General features: G+C 43.0%; 1 protein-coding gene across 6 annotated transcripts in view; it reads left to right on the forward strand.

The window, feature by feature from the left end:
• PRDM1 (PR/SET domain 1) overlaps window positions 1-19126 on the forward strand; it is a 56683-nt gene extending 37557 nt beyond the window's left edge. For 3 of the 6 annotated variants that reach the window (XM_027634071.1, XM_027634074.1, XM_027634070.1), the window contains exons 3-7: window positions 2838-2957; window positions 6090-6342; window positions 14044-15152; window positions 15460-15588; window positions 16003-16578. In XM_027634071.1, the coding sequence (XP_027489872.1) occupies window positions 2838-2957; window positions 6090-6342; window positions 14044-15152; window positions 15460-15588; window positions 16003-16578 (2187 nt within the window). Of the gene's footprint in view, window positions 1-468; window positions 1182-1285; window positions 2229-2837; window positions 2958-6089; window positions 6343-14043; window positions 15153-15459; window positions 15589-16002 lie in introns of those variants that run through there. The other 3 variants (XM_027634072.1, XM_027634073.1, XM_027634069.1) reach the window with 3 other exon arrangements.
• Window positions 19127-21068: the final 1942 nt, after the last annotated feature.

Genomic DNA, 21068 nt, shown 5'->3' on the forward strand with positions numbered 1-21068 from the left:
CCCGCCGGCCCCGCTCGCAGCTGGTCCCGCTCGCAGGCGGCTCCGCGGGCGCGCCCCGGCCCGCTCGGGCAGCGACGAGCGTAGCCTGGCCGCAGCAGCGCCGTGCGGGCTCGGGCTGCCGCCGGGCTGCACCTTCCTGCTGGAAATGCTGCTGTACTGAGAGGAGGGATGCGGCGCAGTGCTGGAAGCTCTGAAGGGAGAGGAGCTGAACGACTCTGCAGAGGAACTTGTGGGCTAAGTCGCGCGTGTCTGCCGTGCGGCGCGGTCCGGGCCCCGCAGGCAGCGCCGGGGCTCCGTTTTTGGGGAGCGCCCGCGGCTCCCGTCAAGGGCTCCCCGCCGAGGGGACACCTGGCGGACAGAGCTCCGAAGTGCCGCTCTGGCACAGCCCTCCGGCAACCCGGGAACGGCTCACCCCGGGCTCCGGACCTGGAGTTCCGCCGCTGTCCTGCCTCCTGGCCCTCGGAAGCTCCCTGCTTCCTGACCTCTTATTAAGCCGTCCCAGCTAAGCTGCGGCGGGGCAGGAGTCCCTTTTGGCTGCGGCAGGGGGGTTGCCGGCAGTCTGGAGCCAGCCTACCTTGGCACTGCTGGCACCCTTCTCCTGGAGAGTGCCCCTTATTGGCCTCTGCAGCTGAGCTTGTAGGGGCACGGTGAAGGCCGAGAATTGCTGACCAGAAAGCCACCCTCAGCTAAAAGTCATCTGGGCAGCTCTAGTCTGGGTTAGCAAAATTTCAGTGTTGGCACACACAGCTGTGCAAGAACATCCTCTGCCAAAACAACTTTCTGATGGGTACAGGCTGAGAAATCATCTTTGTGTTCAGCTACACCGGGGAAGAGGCAAACACTGTCTGTAAGGTGGATATCAAACAGTATCTGCTGTGTCAGAGACTGTTTCAAGTTGACTAGTTCAAGGAGTGATTTCTAGAAATTCTGAGAATTTCAATAAAGTCGTTTTAATTAAGGCCAAGATATTTTTAAAACCATGAAAAAACTCAACCTATCATATAGTAAAACTGGTAGGGTGTGCTCTAGCTTGGTTGTGAACTTTTCTTGAGAGAGCAGATGGATGTAAATGAAGATATATAGGGAAAATGAGAAGAACATCTGCCTTTTTCAGCTCTTTATGAGACAAGTACAAGCAAGACAAAAATAAAACTGAGCCACTGAGCTTGTTTCAGCATATGGTTAGTGTAGGAAAATTTCTGGAAGTCCTTCTTTCCCTTCGGTCCAGATGCACAGATCAATGGAGCATTTAACTACCTCTACTGTTACAGCATACACCCAGCAATCTGTTTGCAGGTGATTACTTGATTCCATGGTTGTCATTTGTCCCCTTTATTTCGACATTTAACATGAAATTATGCTAGGTGTTAGTTGTTTATTGGAATTTTTAATCTTGACCAGTACACAGGCAAGGATTTCTCTGTCTGTCTCTTTCTTATACATTAAGGGTTATACAATAGAAGAAAATGTAGCATGAGAAAATCAGAAGGCTTTGCTAATTTGTGAAGGGCTGTTTCCATAGAGCCCGGGATTTCTACCACCCTTTGCTGAGAAGGACTCTTAAAAGAAAAATAAAAGCTCACTGAAGTGAGCTGTCTGTGGGGTCTGATGACTGCTGCTGATGTGTCTGACTTGGTAAGGACATCGATTCCTTGTGGGGTACAGACAGCAGTAATCACAACTCTCAGTCTTCATCAACAACTTCTGGTGTTCTTGTCTTGCTCTGAAATCCTAGTGAGCAAAAAGACAAGTGGCAAGTTGTGTGAAAGGGATATGTTTAGTTCATTTTGCCATGAAAGTTTGTATATTGCAAAATTAATGAGCTTTTTACCTTCCTTTTTTTCCCACTATCTGAGCAGCAGGATCAATCTTGCAAGGGCTTGGGGGTCTTGGTTTACAAAATTATTGGGTTTTTAACATCATTTGGATACATTAAATTTAAGAAGATTAGTGAGAAACAGAGAGACAAAACCAGTAACTCAGCAGTGTTTTGCAAAGGGTTACTCCAAGGCACGTTCTTCTGAATAATGATGAATTGCTTCCTGATTTGTGGTCAGTGACTTTTTTTGGTATAATTACTGTCAAGAAGGAAGCTGAACAACCAGAGTACATTTCCTAGACCTACCATAGTGGAGCATTTTCTTCAAAACCCTTATGGCTTTTTGACCAAACCCACTTATTATATGTTACTGGAACTGCTGATTCCTTTTTATAAAAGAAGGTGACCTGTGAGTACATGTCCCAAACCTATTTCATATTCTGTTTTGTATGCCACTGTATGCTGGTAAGAGAACTGTAGGTTGTCTTTTTTTTTTTTTGTTTTGTTCTCTATTTATCTATCAGGGTGGGTGTAGAGTGAAGAATGGAGGAGGGTGGAGGGTGGTTTCGTTTTGATCTGGAGGAGCAGTCATTCCAGTTCCTAACTTATTAGAAAAGTGAGTTCTGTAACAGTGAAGTGATTGCTAGATACTGAACATTTTTGTTTGCTGGAACTAGACTTTTGGGGGTTGCCTTTGATAGAAGAAATAACTTCTGAAGATATTTGGTAGTCTCTGCACATTTCACTTACTCTTTCTTCTTGTGAATATATTTCCACAAAATCAATTTTTAAGGTGATATTCATCATTGGTTTCCATATATCTTGGTAAAATGCTAATATCTTACAAAGCTCTTTGTATTGTATCCAACATGACTGTTCATTTATTTCTGTTTTGCTGACCTGTCACTGAAAATTTCTTGTGTTGTCTGCTTTACTTTGTTAAGGGGGACAGGGCAAAAGAGGAAGACCTCTCAGTTTCTGCTGGCAATAAACTGATCCTCTGTTGCTCTTCTTGTAGGTCACTGGAGTTATAAGCAAAGAGTACATCCCAAAAGGAACACGCTTTGGACCCCTGGTAGGAGAGATCTATACCAGCGATACGGTTCCCAAGAATGCAAACAGAAAATACTTTTGGCGGGTAAGCAGGAAAAAATAGCACCATGTTGTTGCAGTAAGCAGATCACTAAATGAGTAGGGCTGAGAAGCTGGGTCACTTCCTGCTGCAGACCCATCTGATGCAGGGGACAACCTCTGTACACTGCCAGGCATGAACAGAGCCAGTGGGTGAATTAAGCTGAGTAAAAGCCTGGCTGTCTTGGATGTAGGGACTGTGTGGGTGGAGAGAGCAGTGGAGATGCACAGCCCTTCTCTCTGTCACTTTGGCTCTCTCTTTCAATACGGATCACTGCTCGGTTCTGTAAAGAAATAGTTCTGCTGCTTGCTGTAATGGTAGGCTATTTTACTTTTCTTCACAGTGGAAGGTCAGTCTAGTTTATGCACGTATCACGTCCTTGATTTTTCCTGCTGTGAAGAAGCTGTGAAAGTAGTGCATAAACTTTTACTCTGCAATTTTGATACATTTTGTGACATTTTTTCGTGGGTTTTGAATAGAACTGCTATAACACAGTGGTGGTGGTGGTCTTCAGTGTATATCATTCAAGTCATAAATTTTTCTAGTCCACCTTAGGATTGTTAGAAGAGCAGCCCAAGGATCTTAGTGAGGGAAAAAGAGACAAACACTAGAGGTGGTGCCTAAATTGTACTCCACAGCATAAGCTGTAAGGGAGCATTAGCCAATTTGTTTTTGCTTGAGCAGTCTGTGCAAGGGAATGTGCTTCCAGTTTATCAGTTGACATAATTCTCAGTTTCCTTACAGACCCACTATTACTTGTTAGAGAATATTCCTTAGCCCCATGTCCTTCCATAGATTTGTTTTGCTGCCTTCTAGACACTTTGTTTGTGCCTAAATCCATGGATTTGGGACTGTGTCCAAGCCTCTGTGCTCAGGTGCTTGCCTGCCTTAGTAACATCCCAACCTCATAACCAGGTGAAACCCAGGCCAAGCACCAGCATTCCCCATATCCCTTTCTTCCTACTTAATTGAATCATTTTGGTTTTCTCAAATCGTCTTTGTGCAATGTAATAAAGCACTGCACAGGCAGTTATTTGCATGACCATTTTTACAAAGCAGGCAACTCTTTCACATTCATAAGGCCACAAAAAGTTTCTTTTTGATGAATTTTTTGGGAGCTTTTGTGCAGTATAGGAAGAATCTGGTACGCTGGCCCTAGTCCTGCCAGTTGTTAATAAGACGAGCACAGAGAAGAGGGACTGCTAAACATCTTGCAGGACTTTATTCGTATATTGCAGCAAGAAAGATGACATCATTCTCATGATGTGATTTTAAGCCTTCATGCGGAGGGATCCTCAGAAAAACTATCCTAGGAACCATCTAAGCATCATTAAATTCCCTGTTATAATCTCTTGATTCGTTCAAGACAGACTGCTGCACTGAAAATTAATTCCTTCCTAGGGGTCTGACACAGGCTTGCATATGCAAAGGAAATTGTGGGAGATAACTTTCCACATGTTATTAAAGGCATCCTGGGCTTGCTGGCAGAAGCAGGAACATCTGCTCTGTGCACGGGGGATGCTTGCCTGTGCCTTGCCCGCGTGAGGGGAGCAGGGCCGCCCAGGGCCCACGTCATTTCTGGGAACCGCGCCGTGACTCAGCACATCTGGTCTCGCCTTCCCCAGAATAAGTGGGAGCCTGGTGGGTGCCTTTGCCAGGGGAGCCGGATCTGTGGCCCTGACGTGGGAGTGGTGGAGGGCTGGTTTGGGAAGTGGCAGCAGGTATCAAGCACCAGAGCCCCGCGTTCCTGGAAGTTTGTGAACGGGGTGAGCAGAGAAACCCGAAGGCTCCTCTTGATGCAGCATAACTCACCCAGCTCCCTTCCATTTTCTCATAACAAACACACCGCAAAATCTCTCGCAAGCTGCTTTGATGAGGCCACATGTATTTCCCCCTTCTCAGTTTACAGGAAGTTACTCTTAAAGAAAGTGATTCTGGTGTTTGCGGCCGGCGTTAAAGGGCCAGGCTGCCTCGCCCCTCTGTGACTGTGGCTCTTGGGGAGCAGAGGAGGGGTCCTGGCTGGCCGGTGGGCACTCGCGGGGCGTGCTGCCTGGCCAGGTAGGTGCGAAAGAGAGCAATGTGAACACAAAGGCAGAAACACCCTCTGGAGTGTTTTCCCCGTAAGATAAGCTCTGTCTCCCCTTTGGAAAGGCATTTCCTGTTCAGTGAGGTGCATCTCTGGTGCAGGCTGCTCTCGCTTCAAGGTCTGTCTTTTGCCTGGTCATCTGTTTTGTGAAACCCGGGAACCCCATTTCATCCAGCACAGAGCTAGTTCCGTCCAAAAGTAAGCAATGTGTCTTTAACAAACATGTCTGCTGGATTTTCCTTGATTTTTTTTCTTTAAAGTAGTTCTCTTATTCTTACAATTTCAAGAAACAGTAACTTCTGTCAGTGATTGGGACTTCTTTCCCCTAAAGCCGCTAAGCAGTTTTTAGATTCATGTTTTCTTTCCCCTATGTGGACAAGTCAGAGCATGTCCCTTGATAAGAAAAGTGACTTCTCATGGGCTGGCCCGTCTCTAGATCTTCGCTAAGTTATGGCCTGTGAATTTCATCTTTGCCTCGCCCAGCCGTTCTACAAAAGGGTTACAGTTCAACTATGAGCAAGTGTTGCTTTAGGACTCTGGTGGGGGGTGGAGAATGTTTGCATAGTTTAAACCTTTGGGTGGAGGTGGTAGGAAACTGCAAGTACAGAGGCCATAGAAAAAGGCGAGAAAGACTGACGTAGCAAGCCAGTCAGTCTTATACACAGGTGACTCAAAGCATTAATGCAACATGTACTCAGACCCGCAGTCATCAGCATCACCCACTTGTTGATCATAGCACCAGGAAAAGGACTTTAAGGTAGACTGTTCACACAGGGAGAGTACTCTGCATTTCAGATTTTGTGTCTTGTTTTCCCATACTACCAGAGACACAGGCTAAGCTGAAATGGAAAAGGTGACTGTGTACTTCTGTTTGAATACCTTTGTAACTCTCAGGATGTCATAGTTGGAAAGGCGGGAACTCAGCTTGGACTCATATTGCAGTGATATCTGCTCATTAAAAAAAAGCTTATTGTTTTCCCCCTGGACTTTGTATGTACATGTTGTGTATAGTGCAGATATATATATTCATAAACACTTCCTCTCTATTCCAGATCTATTCAAGTGGTGAGCTTCACCACTTCATTGATGGATTTAACGAGGACAAGAGCAACTGGATGCGTTATGTAAACCCTGGCTACTCTGTTCAGGAACAGAACTTGGCTGCTTGTCAGAATGGAATGAACATCTACTTCTATACCATCAAACCCATCCCTGCCAACCAAGAGCTGCTTGTGTGGTATTGCCGAGACTTTGCAGAAAGGCTGCACTATCCCTCCTCCAGAGAGCTGACAATGATGAACCTCAGTAAGTGGATTACAGTATGAGCAAGGAATGCTAGTAATGTCTCTTCTGCCTATACGATCTAATAATAAGTTGTATAATTACACAGCTGCATCACCTGTTGTGTCACAGTAGGTAGCTTGGAGTAGGAAAGGGGAATTAAAAAACCCAACACAACAGAAGGAGTTCCCTGTGCCTGTTCAAATGTAAATAGATTATAAAAAATCTGAGCAGTTGCTGGTTTACAATCTGAGTCTGATCTGATGAAATTCTGGATGGACAACCTGAATATACCCTTTGCCTTCAGAATCACAGCTGTTGGTTCACTCTGACTTTTCAAGTCCAGATCTCACAGTAGGTTGAGCAAAAATCTGTTTTGATAGCATATACTAAAGGTTGTCCAGTCATACTCCCAAAGGGCTACCCTCACTGTACCAGGAAGTGGCGATGTGCCATGACTCTGTCTAGGTGTCTGACAAAATACGTGTTTACTGCATAATGCACTTTGAGCCTTACATCTACACTTATTTATCTTATGGGAGCAAACCTCCTGTGGTCTTCGCATTGGGTTACTTGTTTTTTAAGCTTAGTGCACTTTGTCCCCATTTCTTGGCTTTATATCGCAGCTTTCGTTTTCTGTTCAAAAATAATAACACTGCTAGCAGAGGGAAGAGGTGTTTCCAGGAGTTTATCTCTGTGTTTCTCTGTGGTTTCTGACCATTTCCAGTCTTGGTGCTTTACTCATAGCTTAATCACTGCCTAGCACCTCACCCAGAGCCCCTTGAAGAGAGGGAAAGATTCTTGCTGACTTCTCAATGGACTCTTAGGGCACCTGTCCCACTGCCAGCTGCTCTGAGATAGAGCAGAGCATTCTTTTGTCCTTCTGCCAGTGCCTACACTGAAATTTGAAGGAAAAACCAAACAGGTTTTTTTAATAAAAAGAACTTTTTGCAGTTATTTGGCAACAAGTAAGGGGTTATAAAATATCAGTGTTGCTTTGGAGATCATTAGAGCTAAAATGTCATCCTGTATCATAAAAATGATGTCACCAGATTAATCAAAAGTACATTTGTCCTCTGTGGGTGTCATCCTTTCATCAGTTTTTTGTCTTTCCTTACAAATTAATAGAAGAAAACTTCTTGTCTTTTAATGGCAGTCGGAAGAGAGGGAGGGAATGTCCTATGCAGCTATATTCTCTATTCAAAAACTGTCTCAGTGATTCTCTAATCTTTGCACATATGTCATTTCACCACTCTCCGTGCAGTTTTATTTCCTGATATGATGAACTGTTGGCTTTTCAGTGGGACCTGCAGGTGGGATGAGACAACAGCATTTAGAGTTCCTGTGAATGAGGAATTTGCAAAGATCTAGCTAGGAGGATACACAAATGTGGGATCGGTTTCCTGTGTCTGCTGGTACCTTAGCTTTCCTTGCAGAAGTAGCAAGGAATGTATTCATAAAGTGTTAAAGTGTTTCTTACTGTGTCCAGTTACTCTTACTCAAATGTGGTCAAAATGTGGTGTGTCCGGACACAGCAGAGTAACCCATTTTAGTAAAAGTAGGCTCAATGTGTGGATTTAAAGAAATGGGATCGTGAACCACAGTTGTGTAGTTCAGCCTTAACAATTGCGGTATTTCCAGGTGCTGAAATTGAAATAACCATTCTTCTCTTTTAAGATAACTAAAATTTTATGTTAGCTTCCTTTGCCTAAAGAAAATAGCAGTTCAGTAAAATAAGAAAAAGTTTTCACTTTTTTTTATTTTTCCCCTCATTTTTATGATAGACATATTCAGACCTAAAACCTGCATTTGAGCCAAAAACCCTGCAGGTACCATAAAGATTGAGGTTTTCTAAAGTTTTGGTGCCCTTTTTTGAAAAGTACAGAAAAAAATCTAGAAGTTTCACAAAGATGCTTATTTGCAGAAGACCCTGTAGCAACAGTGCAAGCAGGGGTGGTTTTTCCAGCATTAGTATTGGAACTAGATGAGTTTAAAGTGAATGCCAGCACTGTTTAGTTTTCTTTTTCCCTTCCCTCCCAGGCCAGTTAAATTTAAATTAGTGAGCATTGTGCTGCCTCTACAGCCTCTCTCTCTATCACAAAGCGTGACCAAGGTACTATGAGTAAAGTGCAGAGGGCTTGTCCCCAGATCATTAGCACATGACACCTGCTGCAGATGTGGGGCTTTGGCCCACCAAAACAGTCTTGCTTGAGGAGACCCCCCCACCAGCACCTGCTAGGAAGTCAAGAAAGTCCTCTCCAGATAAAAGGATTGCTAGTAATTTGATGTTTAAAGTGGCATGGCTTCTCTCAAAGGAGCAGGCAAGCATCTCTGCCCCTCCCAGCTCCTGGCTGCTGGTTTTGGCACCCTCTGAGGAAAGGGGAGGGAAAGTTGGGATCCAGGTCCCACAGCAGGCTGAAGTCAGGGCCCCCTCCCACGGGACATGCACTGGTGCAAACATGAGGCAGCCAGAGGCTGTGGTGTGTTGCACTCAGACCTGTCCCTCTGCCCTGTCTAGGGTATGCAGAGCACACTGGTGCCTGCAGGAGGCTTTGGAAGAGCCGTCCGTACCTTGGTTGGCTGCCCAGCCCAGGACAGGCGAGGCCACCTGGGACACACACCTACGGAGACCTTCCAGTCTTACCACGTAAAATACAGGCAGCTGCTTTAAGTGCCTCAGGGGTTTGAGGATCATGATCTTGGAGTTCAGCATCTCAGTTCCTCTTTAAGCACCAGAGCAGGATGGGCCTCTGGGGAAAAATGTATCAGGGAATTTCTCTGGCTTTATTTCCTGTAATTAGTGGCCTCAAAAATGAGAGAACTACCACTTTAGAGCATAAATATATTTACACATCCACATATAACATCTACTTGCCTCTGTAACAGCAAACCTTCAAATTAAAGGTAACTTCCCCAGCGTTAGCTCATTTGTGCCCTGTAGAAGGAAAGCATCCAGATTCAAGACAGCAATTAGGCATGTACTTAGTTGTGGGTTTAACCCTGTCCTCTGTGTTTTCTTGAATTGGGGCCTTTGACCCAGTCCTTCAGACGCTGGAGCACACACCTACCTTCACAGCCATGATTAACTCCAAGTGGAGCTACGTAACTTCGAGTGGATGTTGAAGTGCCTGCAAGGAGTTGCACAATAGTGGTAGAGGAAAGACTCCACATTATCCCAGCGGTAGAAATTCAGTCTCATTTTAATCAATCCCCTTCCCTTTCTTGCCTGTTTTGAGGTCCCTGATGTTTTCTGTCAGGATTTAAGATGTCACCTTCAGATGGTGCCGTTGTCCAGGAAATAGTTCTAAGTATGGGGGCACAAGATTTCCATATTCTGCTGGCAAAAAAATAAATTTTTGGTAATTTGTTAAATGGGCCTAAACTTCATTCAATTGCTCCTTCAGATTGTCTTTTAGTCTGTGATATTTTATATTTGGACTATTTAGCAAACAGACTGAGGAAATTTGCTTCCGGGTTCCCACAAAGTTTAGCATTTCATTCTTACCTCATTATGGGAGGACTATTTTGGGGTGAACGGTGGAGAGGGTAACAGTTAAAAAAAACCCCAACAAAACGCAACAAAATCCAACAAAATCCAAACAATTGCATTGGCTCGGGACGTGACTATTTGATAATAACGTTCATATATTGCAATCATATGATGCAACTTCCTGCTGCTCTGTCATGTTTGTCTCCTCAGTCAAGTGCAGGCAGGTGACATCTTTTGGTCAAGCTTCAGAAAAAAAAAGTTCAAGTTGGGGAAAGAAAATTTGCATATTTACAAAATATTTGGCAATCTTTTTGTTTCATTAACAGGTTTAAGGAGGCATTATTTTAAATGTTTCAGCTTCTATAAAGATTAAATTTTTAATACTTTTTTCTTAAACGCAATTTATTCTTTTCTTCTTCCTACTGGCCCTGACATGCTGGCCGTTAGCTCAGCCCTGCCGCTCGCTTTCCCTTTTGTTTATGGGCAGTTTCACTTTCTGGTTTTGAAGCTTTTCTGTTTGGGTTGAGAGGAAACATCTGCACTTGCTTAAAAAAATGCCTCCTGGAATGTTCAAAAGGGCTCAGGAAAAATTATTTTTAAGTGATATGAAAGGTTTTCTTCACAAAGCCAGAATTTGGGGACTAAAGTTGGACTTAATATGGAGGATTATTTGAAGGCTCCCTTAAAGATCTTCTCTGAGCAAAAAGTTTTCAAAGGCATGCCACCCTGCCTTGGACAGATTCAGAAAACAGATGATCAAATTATGTACTTCTGAATGTTGGTCTCCATTCTCATTTTGAGTGCAAACACTCTTTGTTTTGCCCGCTTCACAACTTCGAGGTTCTCTTACTACTAGTAAAAGAAGTGCTTAATTTAGATCGAAAATGTGAATCGGCATAATTAAGCCTCACCACTCGAAGTGTTCAGTACCATCTCACTCCTGAAATTACTATTGAAATTACTGTCTGCCTACAACCGTTTTTCAAGTTTTTAGAAAAATCCAGATCATTGTTTTTATGAAATCTTTCTCAGGCTACAGCTCAGAGCACAAGAACCGAGAGCAAAACCTACAGCTCTGCAGCAGTCTGTAGCTGGAACACCCACATTGGAGTGACTTCAGGCAGCCCCTCCACTCAAGTTTTGTTAATGCTTAAAAGTAACAGCAGTTTTGTCCTTTTTCTCCTTGCACGCACTCACTAATCTCAGATCTAACTAAATAATCTGTTGACCTCAGAAGTGGATCAGGCTCCTCAAGAGGCACGTCTGGAGGTTTTTTTCTTTCTTTTTTCCCCCTCTCCCCTCAGATCAGTAACTTAAAAATGCAGCTGCACTGTTCTTGTTTTGTCATGAATCTCTTTTCCATGTCTCTCTGACCGCAGAAACTAGACAGATCTTGGAAGAGTATGTGCCTATATTTAGTGGGTAGTGTGTGTGTGTGTGTATATGTATGTGTGTATATGGGGGCGGAGGGGAGAAATGCATTTCAAGAGCAAGAGGGAGACATTCTGATTGGTAAAAACTTAAATCTAAGATCACAAGTTTTAAAAAAAAATCCATTTATAAAAAATATGTCTCTCAAGTGTGGCTCCTCTAAGAGCAACAAGGAAGACTGTAAACCTCTCAATCAGTTTCAGCCCTGGTTTAAATCCACCTTCAGCATAAAACCTAGGAACCTCTCCTTGGCCCACAACATTACCTTCTCTTATTTTACACAGTGCTGACACACTTGTTTATGTTTTGATCTCTCTGGTGTTCCCAAGTGTCCCTTGTGCTCAGGTAATAAGGGAAAAAGCCAAGAGGGGATTTTTGGACCAAAAATAGCTTTCAAACTAAAGAGACTTGTCACAATTAGACTTAAAAAATAATCTTTAAATATCGCAACTTCTGTCTACACATGGAAATTAGTAGGAAGGAAGGCTTTACTGGGAAAATTCAGAAAGGAAGGAAAGAGCAATTATCTTTAGTGAGTCAAGTGGGAACATGGGCTTGTTGCACAAAGAAAGTTTCATTCTCTGCTTGAGCTTCCTTTCTGTCACTCATGGGCTTGCTCCTGTGTGTAAGGCACGTATGTCCCCACCCTCGTGTTTAACCTTGTGACTATAGGAGCTGTTCCTCCAGCTGAAGCAGCCCCAGTTTCTCTATCGCTTTTCCAGCAGCACCAGCACTTCTCCTTCCTCTTCCCCTCCCCCTGGATTTTTTTCTTTAGAAGAAAAAAGTGTCAGTTTGAACTTCCTGCTTGACAGACCCCACTGAGAAACTGATATGGGCCTGATAAGGTGGTATTTATTTATTTTTCCTGCTGCGAGGCTTCACAAGTCACACTTCCCACCCCCCCCATGCAGCTTTCAATACTGCCCAATCTTGATACTTCCCAATGCTGATAGTGTCACTGGAAATGTTTGCTCTTAGACACTGGTGTGGTGAAAGGCAGCTGATAAGAAGACACAGATAATATCCCCAGTGCCATTGTGGAGCTTCTTGAACCTAGTAGGACCTCAGTGTTATGCCCCAAAATCTGGTGGACTTTGAGAAAATCAGTTACCAGTCCACGAGTGCAGACAAAATGACCAAAGAAGGTAGATGATTTTTAAAGCTAGACAACATAAACAATATGCTATTATTTAATTTTTTATACAGCTCTGCATTAAACTTTCAACATTAAGAGAAGTAATCTGTGCATTTATGTGTGCATATGCTTGCTGTACAACACCTTTGAGTTTTATCATAAATATTTTAATTGAATATTCGATTGCATTTTGTCACAGCTTGAAAATACACAAACTGCTCACATATCTCAAACTATATTTGCTTGCTAATGCCATTTGAAAAAGGATGCTACTGTAAAGTGGATTGCTGTGAGTAGGAGCATGCTTTGAAAGCAGCTGTTCTGTTGGATACATTTAATAAATGGCTGTTTCTTTGCCTTATAGGGTAATGTTGCCAAATGATAGATTCCTTCAGGGTAGTGAATAGTGAAGCAAAGAATCCATGTTGAAAACAGCATGGTCATTGCCTGTTCTCATGTTACTTGCTGGGTTCAGATGATCCTGCAGAAATAACTGTTTCTCACCTCAGATAGTGAAGTAAGAGCAGTCAGTCATGGAAGGAGAAAAGTGTCTAAAGGACTGTAATATTTTTGAGTCACATACATACCAGTGTTGATTTGTAACTCCTGATGGAAAGCCGTGCACATAACTAAGCATGATTATGTAGTTTTGTAGTTTTTCCCCATAATAAAATACCTTACAAGTAATCAAGATTTTTTAATTACTAACGTAGATAAAAGCAGACTTCTTTTTCTACTGAAGATGCCTTTCAGTGTACTGTCTACATGGTAGTATGTCCAGATAGCAAGGTCTTTGAATACAAATAAATGGAGTATGTGCTGAACTGAGATGAATGGATGCTAGCTTCTATTTCCTTCTAAATATGTATTTCTTTTTCCTTTTTTTTTCTTATTTTTTTTGCTAAAGTACATTTCAACTTAAGCTGGAGCCAACCAGTCTTGCTTTCTTTTGCTTTGCTTCAGCATTTTTTTTATAAAGTACAGCTGTAAGCAGAGGAGCTTTGCATAGACTGAATGCCACAGAAATCTGCAGTAAATAGTCTGCTTTGTTGTAGATGTTCCTAAGCAGTATATTTAATGAGTAATGATCTGTTTACTGATGGAGAATACCTTCGCTTTGAAGAAGGCTTTCATCCTAGCCAGCCATGGTTTTTTTGGTACTGTAAGTAATTGAACTGGCTGGTGAAGTGACTGCTGCGGTTTGGCAAAAGCTGATTTGTCATGCCTTGTTATTTTACTGAGGAACATTTCTGGGAGTTTGTGTTCTGCAAAGTCTTTCTGTTAAACCTGTATTATGAACAAATGCTCGTTACCACATTTATTAGAAATACTGCTTAAAGACACATTCAACAGCAAAGCTAGTCAAATTTAAGGGGAACGAAAGGTGAAATCAGTTTGCAGAGTGGAGACTAACACTCTGCAAATGCATCATCATCCAGATCTGTATGAACTGTCTGGTATCCCTTAAATTAACAATGCTTTTTATTAACACTTAATACCAGCAGGCATTTCTTCACACAAAAATTAGTCTTTTGGCATGTTAAATGATTGCTCGTCTTTGAGAGTAGCCCTTCCTTCCCACTAAACTTGTAGGAGTTAGATTGTGTTTTGAAAAGAGATAATACCAGTGACATATCTAAGTAATCATTACCTTGTCTTTGTATTTCAGCACAAACCCACATTAATCCAAAGCAGCACAGTGCTGATAAGGATGAGCTTTATCAGAAGAGCATCCCAAAGAAGGAGCACAGTGTGAAAGAAATCCTGAAAATGGAATCCAATCCTCCAAAAGGAAAAGACTTCTTCCAGACCAACATTTCACCAGTTACTCCAGAAAAAGACTTGGATGATTTGCGTAAAAACTATAGCCCGGAGAGGTGTTTCTTCCCTCGAGTTGTCTACCCAATCCGACCTCACATTCCAGAAGACTATCTGAAAGCTTCCTTAGCATATGGGATGGACAGACCCAGCTACATTACTCACTCACCCATCCAGGCATCTACTACACCGAGTCCTTCTGGGAGGAGCAGCCCAGACCAAAGTTTAAAAAGTTCAAGTCCTCACAGCAGTCCAGGGGTCACTGTTTCACCTCTGGCACCTACTTCCCAAGAGCACAGAGAGCCATACTCTTACTTGAATGGATCGTATGGCTCAGAAGGATTAGGGTCTTACCCTGGATACGCAACCCCTGGCCACCTCCCACCTACCTTTCTACCATCCTATAACCCCCACTACCCCAAATTCCTGTTACCTCCATTCAATATGAGCTGTAATAACCTGAGTGCTTTGAACAATATCAATGGCATCAACAATTTCAATCTCTTCCCAAGGATGTATCCTCTTTATGGCAACCTGCTCAGTGGAGGTAGCCTTTCCCACCACATGCTGAACCCCACCACACTCCCCAGTTCATTGCCGAGTGAAGGAGGCCGTCGATTGCTGCAGCCTGATCATCCGAGAGACTTCCTCATACCAGCACCTAACAGTGCCTTCTCTATCACAGGCGCTGCTGCCAGCATGAAGGACAAGCCATGCAGCCCTACCAGTGGGTCACCCACCGCTGGTACAGCAGCCAGTTCGGAACATATAATGCAACCTAAACCTACCTCAGTGGTGTTGGCTGCCACCGGCGGTGAAGAAGCCATGAATCTCATTAAAAGTAAGAGGAATGTGACCGGTTACAAAACTCTCCCATACCCACTTAAGAAGCAAAATGGGAAGATCAAGTATGAATGCAATGTTTGCTCCAAGACCTTTGGCCAACTCTCCAATCTGAAGGTAGGCAGTGGAGAATAAGACATGAATCTCCTGGGAAGGGCTCAGGTTTCTCCCTGTAGTTTTCAAGGAAAAGTGGAGACAGGCCTCCCTTACTTGTTTGGCTGTTTATCTATCTGGGCTTAATACGGCATCCCCCACTCCCCACAAGAAATCATCGTTGTATGTTTTAATGCTGACACCACCCAATTAACTAGATGACATTGTATTTTGGCAATGGGACTCCTCTGCTGACTCTAGGAAACATCTGAAAGTACTTTTGTTATAGTACTGGAAACTGCAAATTGTTAATTGCTTTGTTTCTCCATAGGTGCACCTCAGAGTACACAGTGGAGAGAGACCATTTAAATGCCAGACTTGCAATAAAGGCTTCACACAGTTGGCTCACCTCCAGAAGCACTATCTGGTACACACGGGAGAAAAACCCCATGAGTGTCAGGTATGTAACACACACAGAGACGACTTCCCTTGGAGGCTGAAGGGACGGCAGAGCTTGTGCACATCCCGTACGGTGTTCAGGGAGAGCTGAGTGACAAACCCTTGGCTGCTCAGGGCTGGAGTCCACACCACAGGCATGCACAGCCCTGGTGCAGCAGCATCTGGGAGAGAGCAGGATTGCTTGTAGCCTGCCAGAGCAACATCTGCCTGATACAGTTTTACCATCAGCCACACTCAAAAAAAAATTCATCATTATTTAAGTAAAAAAGGTGGGGATTTTTTTTCCCTTTATGAGAAAGTGTGAAGATATAAAAAGCTGCTGCTTCATCCTGCTGTCTCCTCCTAGGTGTCTGTGATTTAAACCATAAAATCCCCTCCCACTCATTCACTGTTTCTCTGCCACCCCCCACATTAGGTTTGTCACAAGCGGTTCAGCAGCACCAGCAATCTCAAAACCCACCTGCGGCTCCACTCTGGAGAGAAGCCTTACCAGTGCAAGCTCTGCCCAGCCAAATTCACCCAGTTTGTGCACCTAAAGCTGCACAAGCGTCTCCACACCCGGGAACGCCCCCATAAATGCATCCACTGCCACAAGAGCTACATTCACCTCTGCAGCCTCCAGGTCCACCTGAAGGGCAACTGCCCCGTCGCTCCTGCCTCTGGCCTCTCCATGGAGGACCTGAATCGAATCAATGAGGAGATCGAGAAGTTCGACATAAGTGACAATGCTGACAAGTTGGAAGAAGTGGAGGACAATATCGACTTAACATCGATCGTGGAAAAGGATATACTGACCCTGCTCAGGAGAGAAATGGAAGGAGCTAATCTGAAAGTATCTCTACAGAGGAACCTAGGAAATGGGCTTATCTCGTCAGGATGCAACCTTTACGAGTCGTCGGATCTGTCAATTATGAAGTTGCCTCACGGTCATCCACTACCTCTGTTACCTGTAAAGGTCAAGCAAGAAACAGTTGAACCAATGGACCCTTAAGACTTTTTGGCAAAGTGATTTTTTTTATTTATGACTTGGCAAGTCAGGGTGCCTGTAGCAGTTGCTTGTACGTAGTTTCAATGCTGCAAAGCAATCTTGGCTTACAGTAGTTTCCCTACGCTCTCCAGCTGAAAGAAGGAACTCCAAAGTTACTGTTTTCTCAGGGCATAAAAAGGGGCAAAGGACTGTGCATTGCCTCGCCAGTTACTAAAAGACAATCATTTATCCATAACTATTTTTTCAATGATAGTACTTCATAATTTATTATGCAATTAATCATTCTAAAAGCAATAATTAGGAAAATGTTTACAATGACTGGAAAATTCATTGTAATTTTTACTTTAAATGTTTTTATTTTTGTTTTATGGCCATTCTTTGTAGATATGTTTTTCTGCACATCTGTTTTAAGAACCTAAGATTGGGGTTTCAGTAAATGTGTTTTATGTACCAATGTCTTTTAAACAAATGCGGTTTTTCATATTGCCAAAGTTGGACATGTGACATACAGAATCCTAGATCATGTTTGAAAAAAATGCCATGTACTTTTATGTGCAAATCACCCCACTGGGAATAGAAAAGGAAAAAAAATAACCAAATCAACAACCCAGAGTAGCAGCAAGCAGGGAAGAAACTGTTTCCCCTGCCTCTCTGAGGAGAGGAAAAAGATTCTTCTACCTGCAGCTCTACCTGGAACAGACGTGGCACTGACCTGCCATGGACAGTACCACAAGTTTTAGAAAACAGCTCTAGCCCCACACATTGTCATGTAACTTTAAGACCAAAGGAATGCATGAGCTTAACGTGGTTTTTCAAAAATAAAATCTCACATTCTTTTATTTCCAAAAGCAGTTTAAAAGCAAAGAAACAATTATTCTTAATATTCTGCCTGAAATTAGGTTTTTGGCAGATTTTTTTCTTCTGGTTTTTGTTTTGTTTTTGTTTTTTTGGCCAGAGCCTTCCAGGGATAAAAAAAAAAAGACGGTCAGATTCCCTGAGAAAGAAGGGGTTCAGTTTTACTTGTATTTTCCTCTCCCACTTTGCCTGGGTAAAAGTGGGAAACAAAGTCCTTTCCTGGCACATAATTTTTTTTCTTCCTTCCTGTACGACTCAGATTTTTCTCAGTATTTGTGTTTGTACATTTTGTGGTTAATTTAATTAAAGAAGAAAAGGGCATTGCAAAGTTGTTGAACAACAATTACCTCAGTGCTTGTGTCCAGTGGTGCAGACAATGCTGTTTTAACTAAATGCTTTGCTACTTTAGAGAAGAAACCAAAATGTGCACAGGGAAAGATAGAATGCACGTCCTTTTATCTTTTTGTTTTGCTAAGCCCAAAGATGATATGGTGATGTTTGAGGTGTAGCAAAGAATACATGTATATTTATAGATATATTTATACCACTATACTATATATGTATATGTATATATATTTATACCACTTAAGTTGTGAGCCAAACCATGTAATAAAACTTATTTTTCATCTAAGTGTGAAAATCAAATGTTACCCAGTTTTGCATATAACCAGTGACCTCAAAACCAGAAGATTGTACCAAGGCATTCATCACTTGCAAGTACACATGTACAGTTGTCCAGGTGGAGCTGGAACTTGCAAACACCTTACATGAATGACATCATCCACACTGGCGTCCCAGTGAATTCTATGGGAATGACCCTGTTTGTAGGACAGGACTTGTCAGCTCCCTGCTCTCCCCGCAGTCTGCACTGGGGGGGAAGGAGGCTGGTGGTCAGTCAACAGAAAGCCAGAAAATGTAACTGAAAGAACTTGGAAAGAAGCCAAACATGACCCATGTTTGATGTGGTTACAAATCGCAGTAAGGGCAGGAGGGAAGTTAGTTGACACAAGCCCCTCGTCTCATTGTACCCTGCCATTAATGATTTGAAGAATTTAAATCACATAAATACACGTAGCATTATTACACAACTCCCCTCCATGTATCTTTTTTTGTCTGGTTATATTCTTACAAAATTTAAAATAGCCCACCTCAGCAATCCAAGATTCAGTGATCTTTTTCTTTTTTTTTTTCAGCAAACTTCGTTTTAATGGCTTCTGTTAGAAAAACAAACAATCCTGAAATACAAGTCTCTCAACACAGCTTTTGAAGGACTACAGTTCATTACATTTCCACTTCTGCAAATTGTGAGGCTGACATCTTTTAAATGTAGCAATAGTTCATAAATATAGTACTTAATTGTAGGAAAAACCAAAGTATCACTACTCTGTCACTGGACACACACTTTTCCTATTATTGCCTGTAGTGCTTTCTTGTATTTGACACAAATTTTACAAGAATTTATATGCATCAGCTTTAAGAATTGTTACTTCTCTTTACTGTTTCCCCCTTCCCTTAGACGTTTTACATGTGAATGTAGCAACAATCAACAGTGTTTTTGGGGGTTTTTTTTGTCTCTCTTGAGAAAGACTCTGACCAAAGTTAACAGGCTTTTTACTTTGCTAGAACAACAAACTATCATATGTTTACGTATTGGTTTACATCATTATTTATGTGCAAATTGTCAAATGTAAATGAAATATAAGTGTTCATTGCTTTACTGATGCTTCTCTTGTCTTCAATCTCTCTGCACTGAGTGGGTGCATAGCCTAGATGTGGGGCACCATCCCCTCCCGGCCCCAAATATGTGCTATGGCGAGGGCAATGGTATCTCCAGCAATGCTGACTTTTGCCTTTGTGGGTTCTGATTTTCCATGATGGAAAGTTGTAAACAGCAATGCCAGAGCCAAATACCCATGCCTTCGTGTTTTACAACTCTTTCCTCAGTTTCAGGCAGTACCTGTAAAAAAACCCAACAAAACAAATAAACAAAAACCAACCACAACAACAAAAACGACCAAAAAAACCCCAAAATTTTCAGTGTTTCAGTGGAAATATTTGAATGCTATCTGCCGTGCAGATATGTGACCAGGGTTCTCATTTACATTTTTCCAAATGATTGTCATTTCTGGCCTGAAACCCTAACCACTGGGACCACAATGACACACTCAAAATGTCAGTGTGAGACCACTTAGTCCTGTCTCAGCATGGTGGGAACTGCATTCAAAACAAACGTGGATCTGTTGTAAGTGCTCACAAAGGAGATGTGAATACATACTAAATTCGGGAGAAGGTCAAGTGTCTGTCCCCTTCCCCACCTCAGCCCAAAAGTAACAGCAGGCCAGGATGCCCCAGAAAGCTAATTCAACATTTGCTACTTCCATCACTTACTAAGAGATCTAAACCAGAAAGGCCATGTGCTGCCCTGCCCTACCTGAATGTTAAAGAAATAATGTTCCTGCGCATATTGAGACACTCAGCACCGTATGATGTTTTAAAAGTATTTCACTGTCCTCTTAAAAAAATTCATTTAAACATCTGTCTCAAGAATTTGAAATACTGCCAACACTGAACTGTGGAGTTAAGAAAACCAGAGCACTATTGTCATAAACGTGCCAAATGCAGCATGTTATATTCCCATATTCGACAGAGCTATTGCTGTAATAATTTAAAAAAAAAAACATAGGATAACCATTACCGCCATAAATCATACTTCATTACTTGGCAAAGCATTACATTGCACTGGAGAGTTATGTCCTGGGGACACTTGTAAGCTTTAGAAGATGTTTAATAAAACACATTACATAAAAAGACAATGCACGTTATAGATCACAGCCTCGCAAGGCCGAGCCCGGCAGCTGCTGTCTTGGTTTCTGGCAGCCCCCAAGCTGCTTGGAAGCTGCTGAAGGCGTGTGCTCCAACCAGCAATACAGCGGGTTTCAGCCACGGCAACACCACCACCACCAGGTCGGCGAACCGCAACAGCGTTAGCAAGGTGCAGGGGGGAAAAGCTCATTGACTTGGGTGCTGCCACAAAATGCAGTCCTGGGAGACCATGTACCCCTAGCACAGAGGCATTGGCAGCCTGTGGGCAGGCAGGATTGAAGCCCATCTTGCTGCCGTCAGTGTGAAAATGTTGGGGGATCAAGCATGTTGGGCAACGTGGCCTTGCCAGCTGAGCTGCTTTGCCACAGGATAGGATGAATTACAGCTGAGACAGACTAAAACACAGATGTAAGGAGGATCTTGTCCTTCTGGCTGGTTTATAAAGCCCGGTGTCTCTCAGTTGGGTATTGGGAGAGACACCACAAATTCCCAGTGTGGGCAATTATGGCCTTGAGGTCGAAAATGAAAAACGTGACTCACTGAGGGGGTATGACCCTTTGGGTTCAAATCAGTGGCTGCCAGTACACGGCTGCGTCTCAACACGTGCGCGTGGGATGCGGCCCAAAAGCTTTGCTGTCATTCAGAGGTGTTATGTTTGACTGAGGGAAATAGTTGTGGCTGTAATTAAAGGTAGCCAGGAAACACTTGGCTAATTACTGCATGAGCTGGGCTGAGTGGATGCTGTACAGCTAAGGAATGTGCCTGTCATGGGGCAGGTATCTGCAAAACACCGGCTGACATAGTGGCTTAAGGAA

The sequence above is a fragment of the Corapipo altera genome, unplaced genomic scaffold, assembly GCF_003945725.1.
Source record: "Corapipo altera isolate COAL_440 unplaced genomic scaffold, ASM394572v1 2b, whole genome shotgun sequence".
NCBI classification, from domain to species: Eukaryota; Metazoa; Chordata; class Aves; order Passeriformes; family Pipridae; genus Corapipo; species Corapipo altera.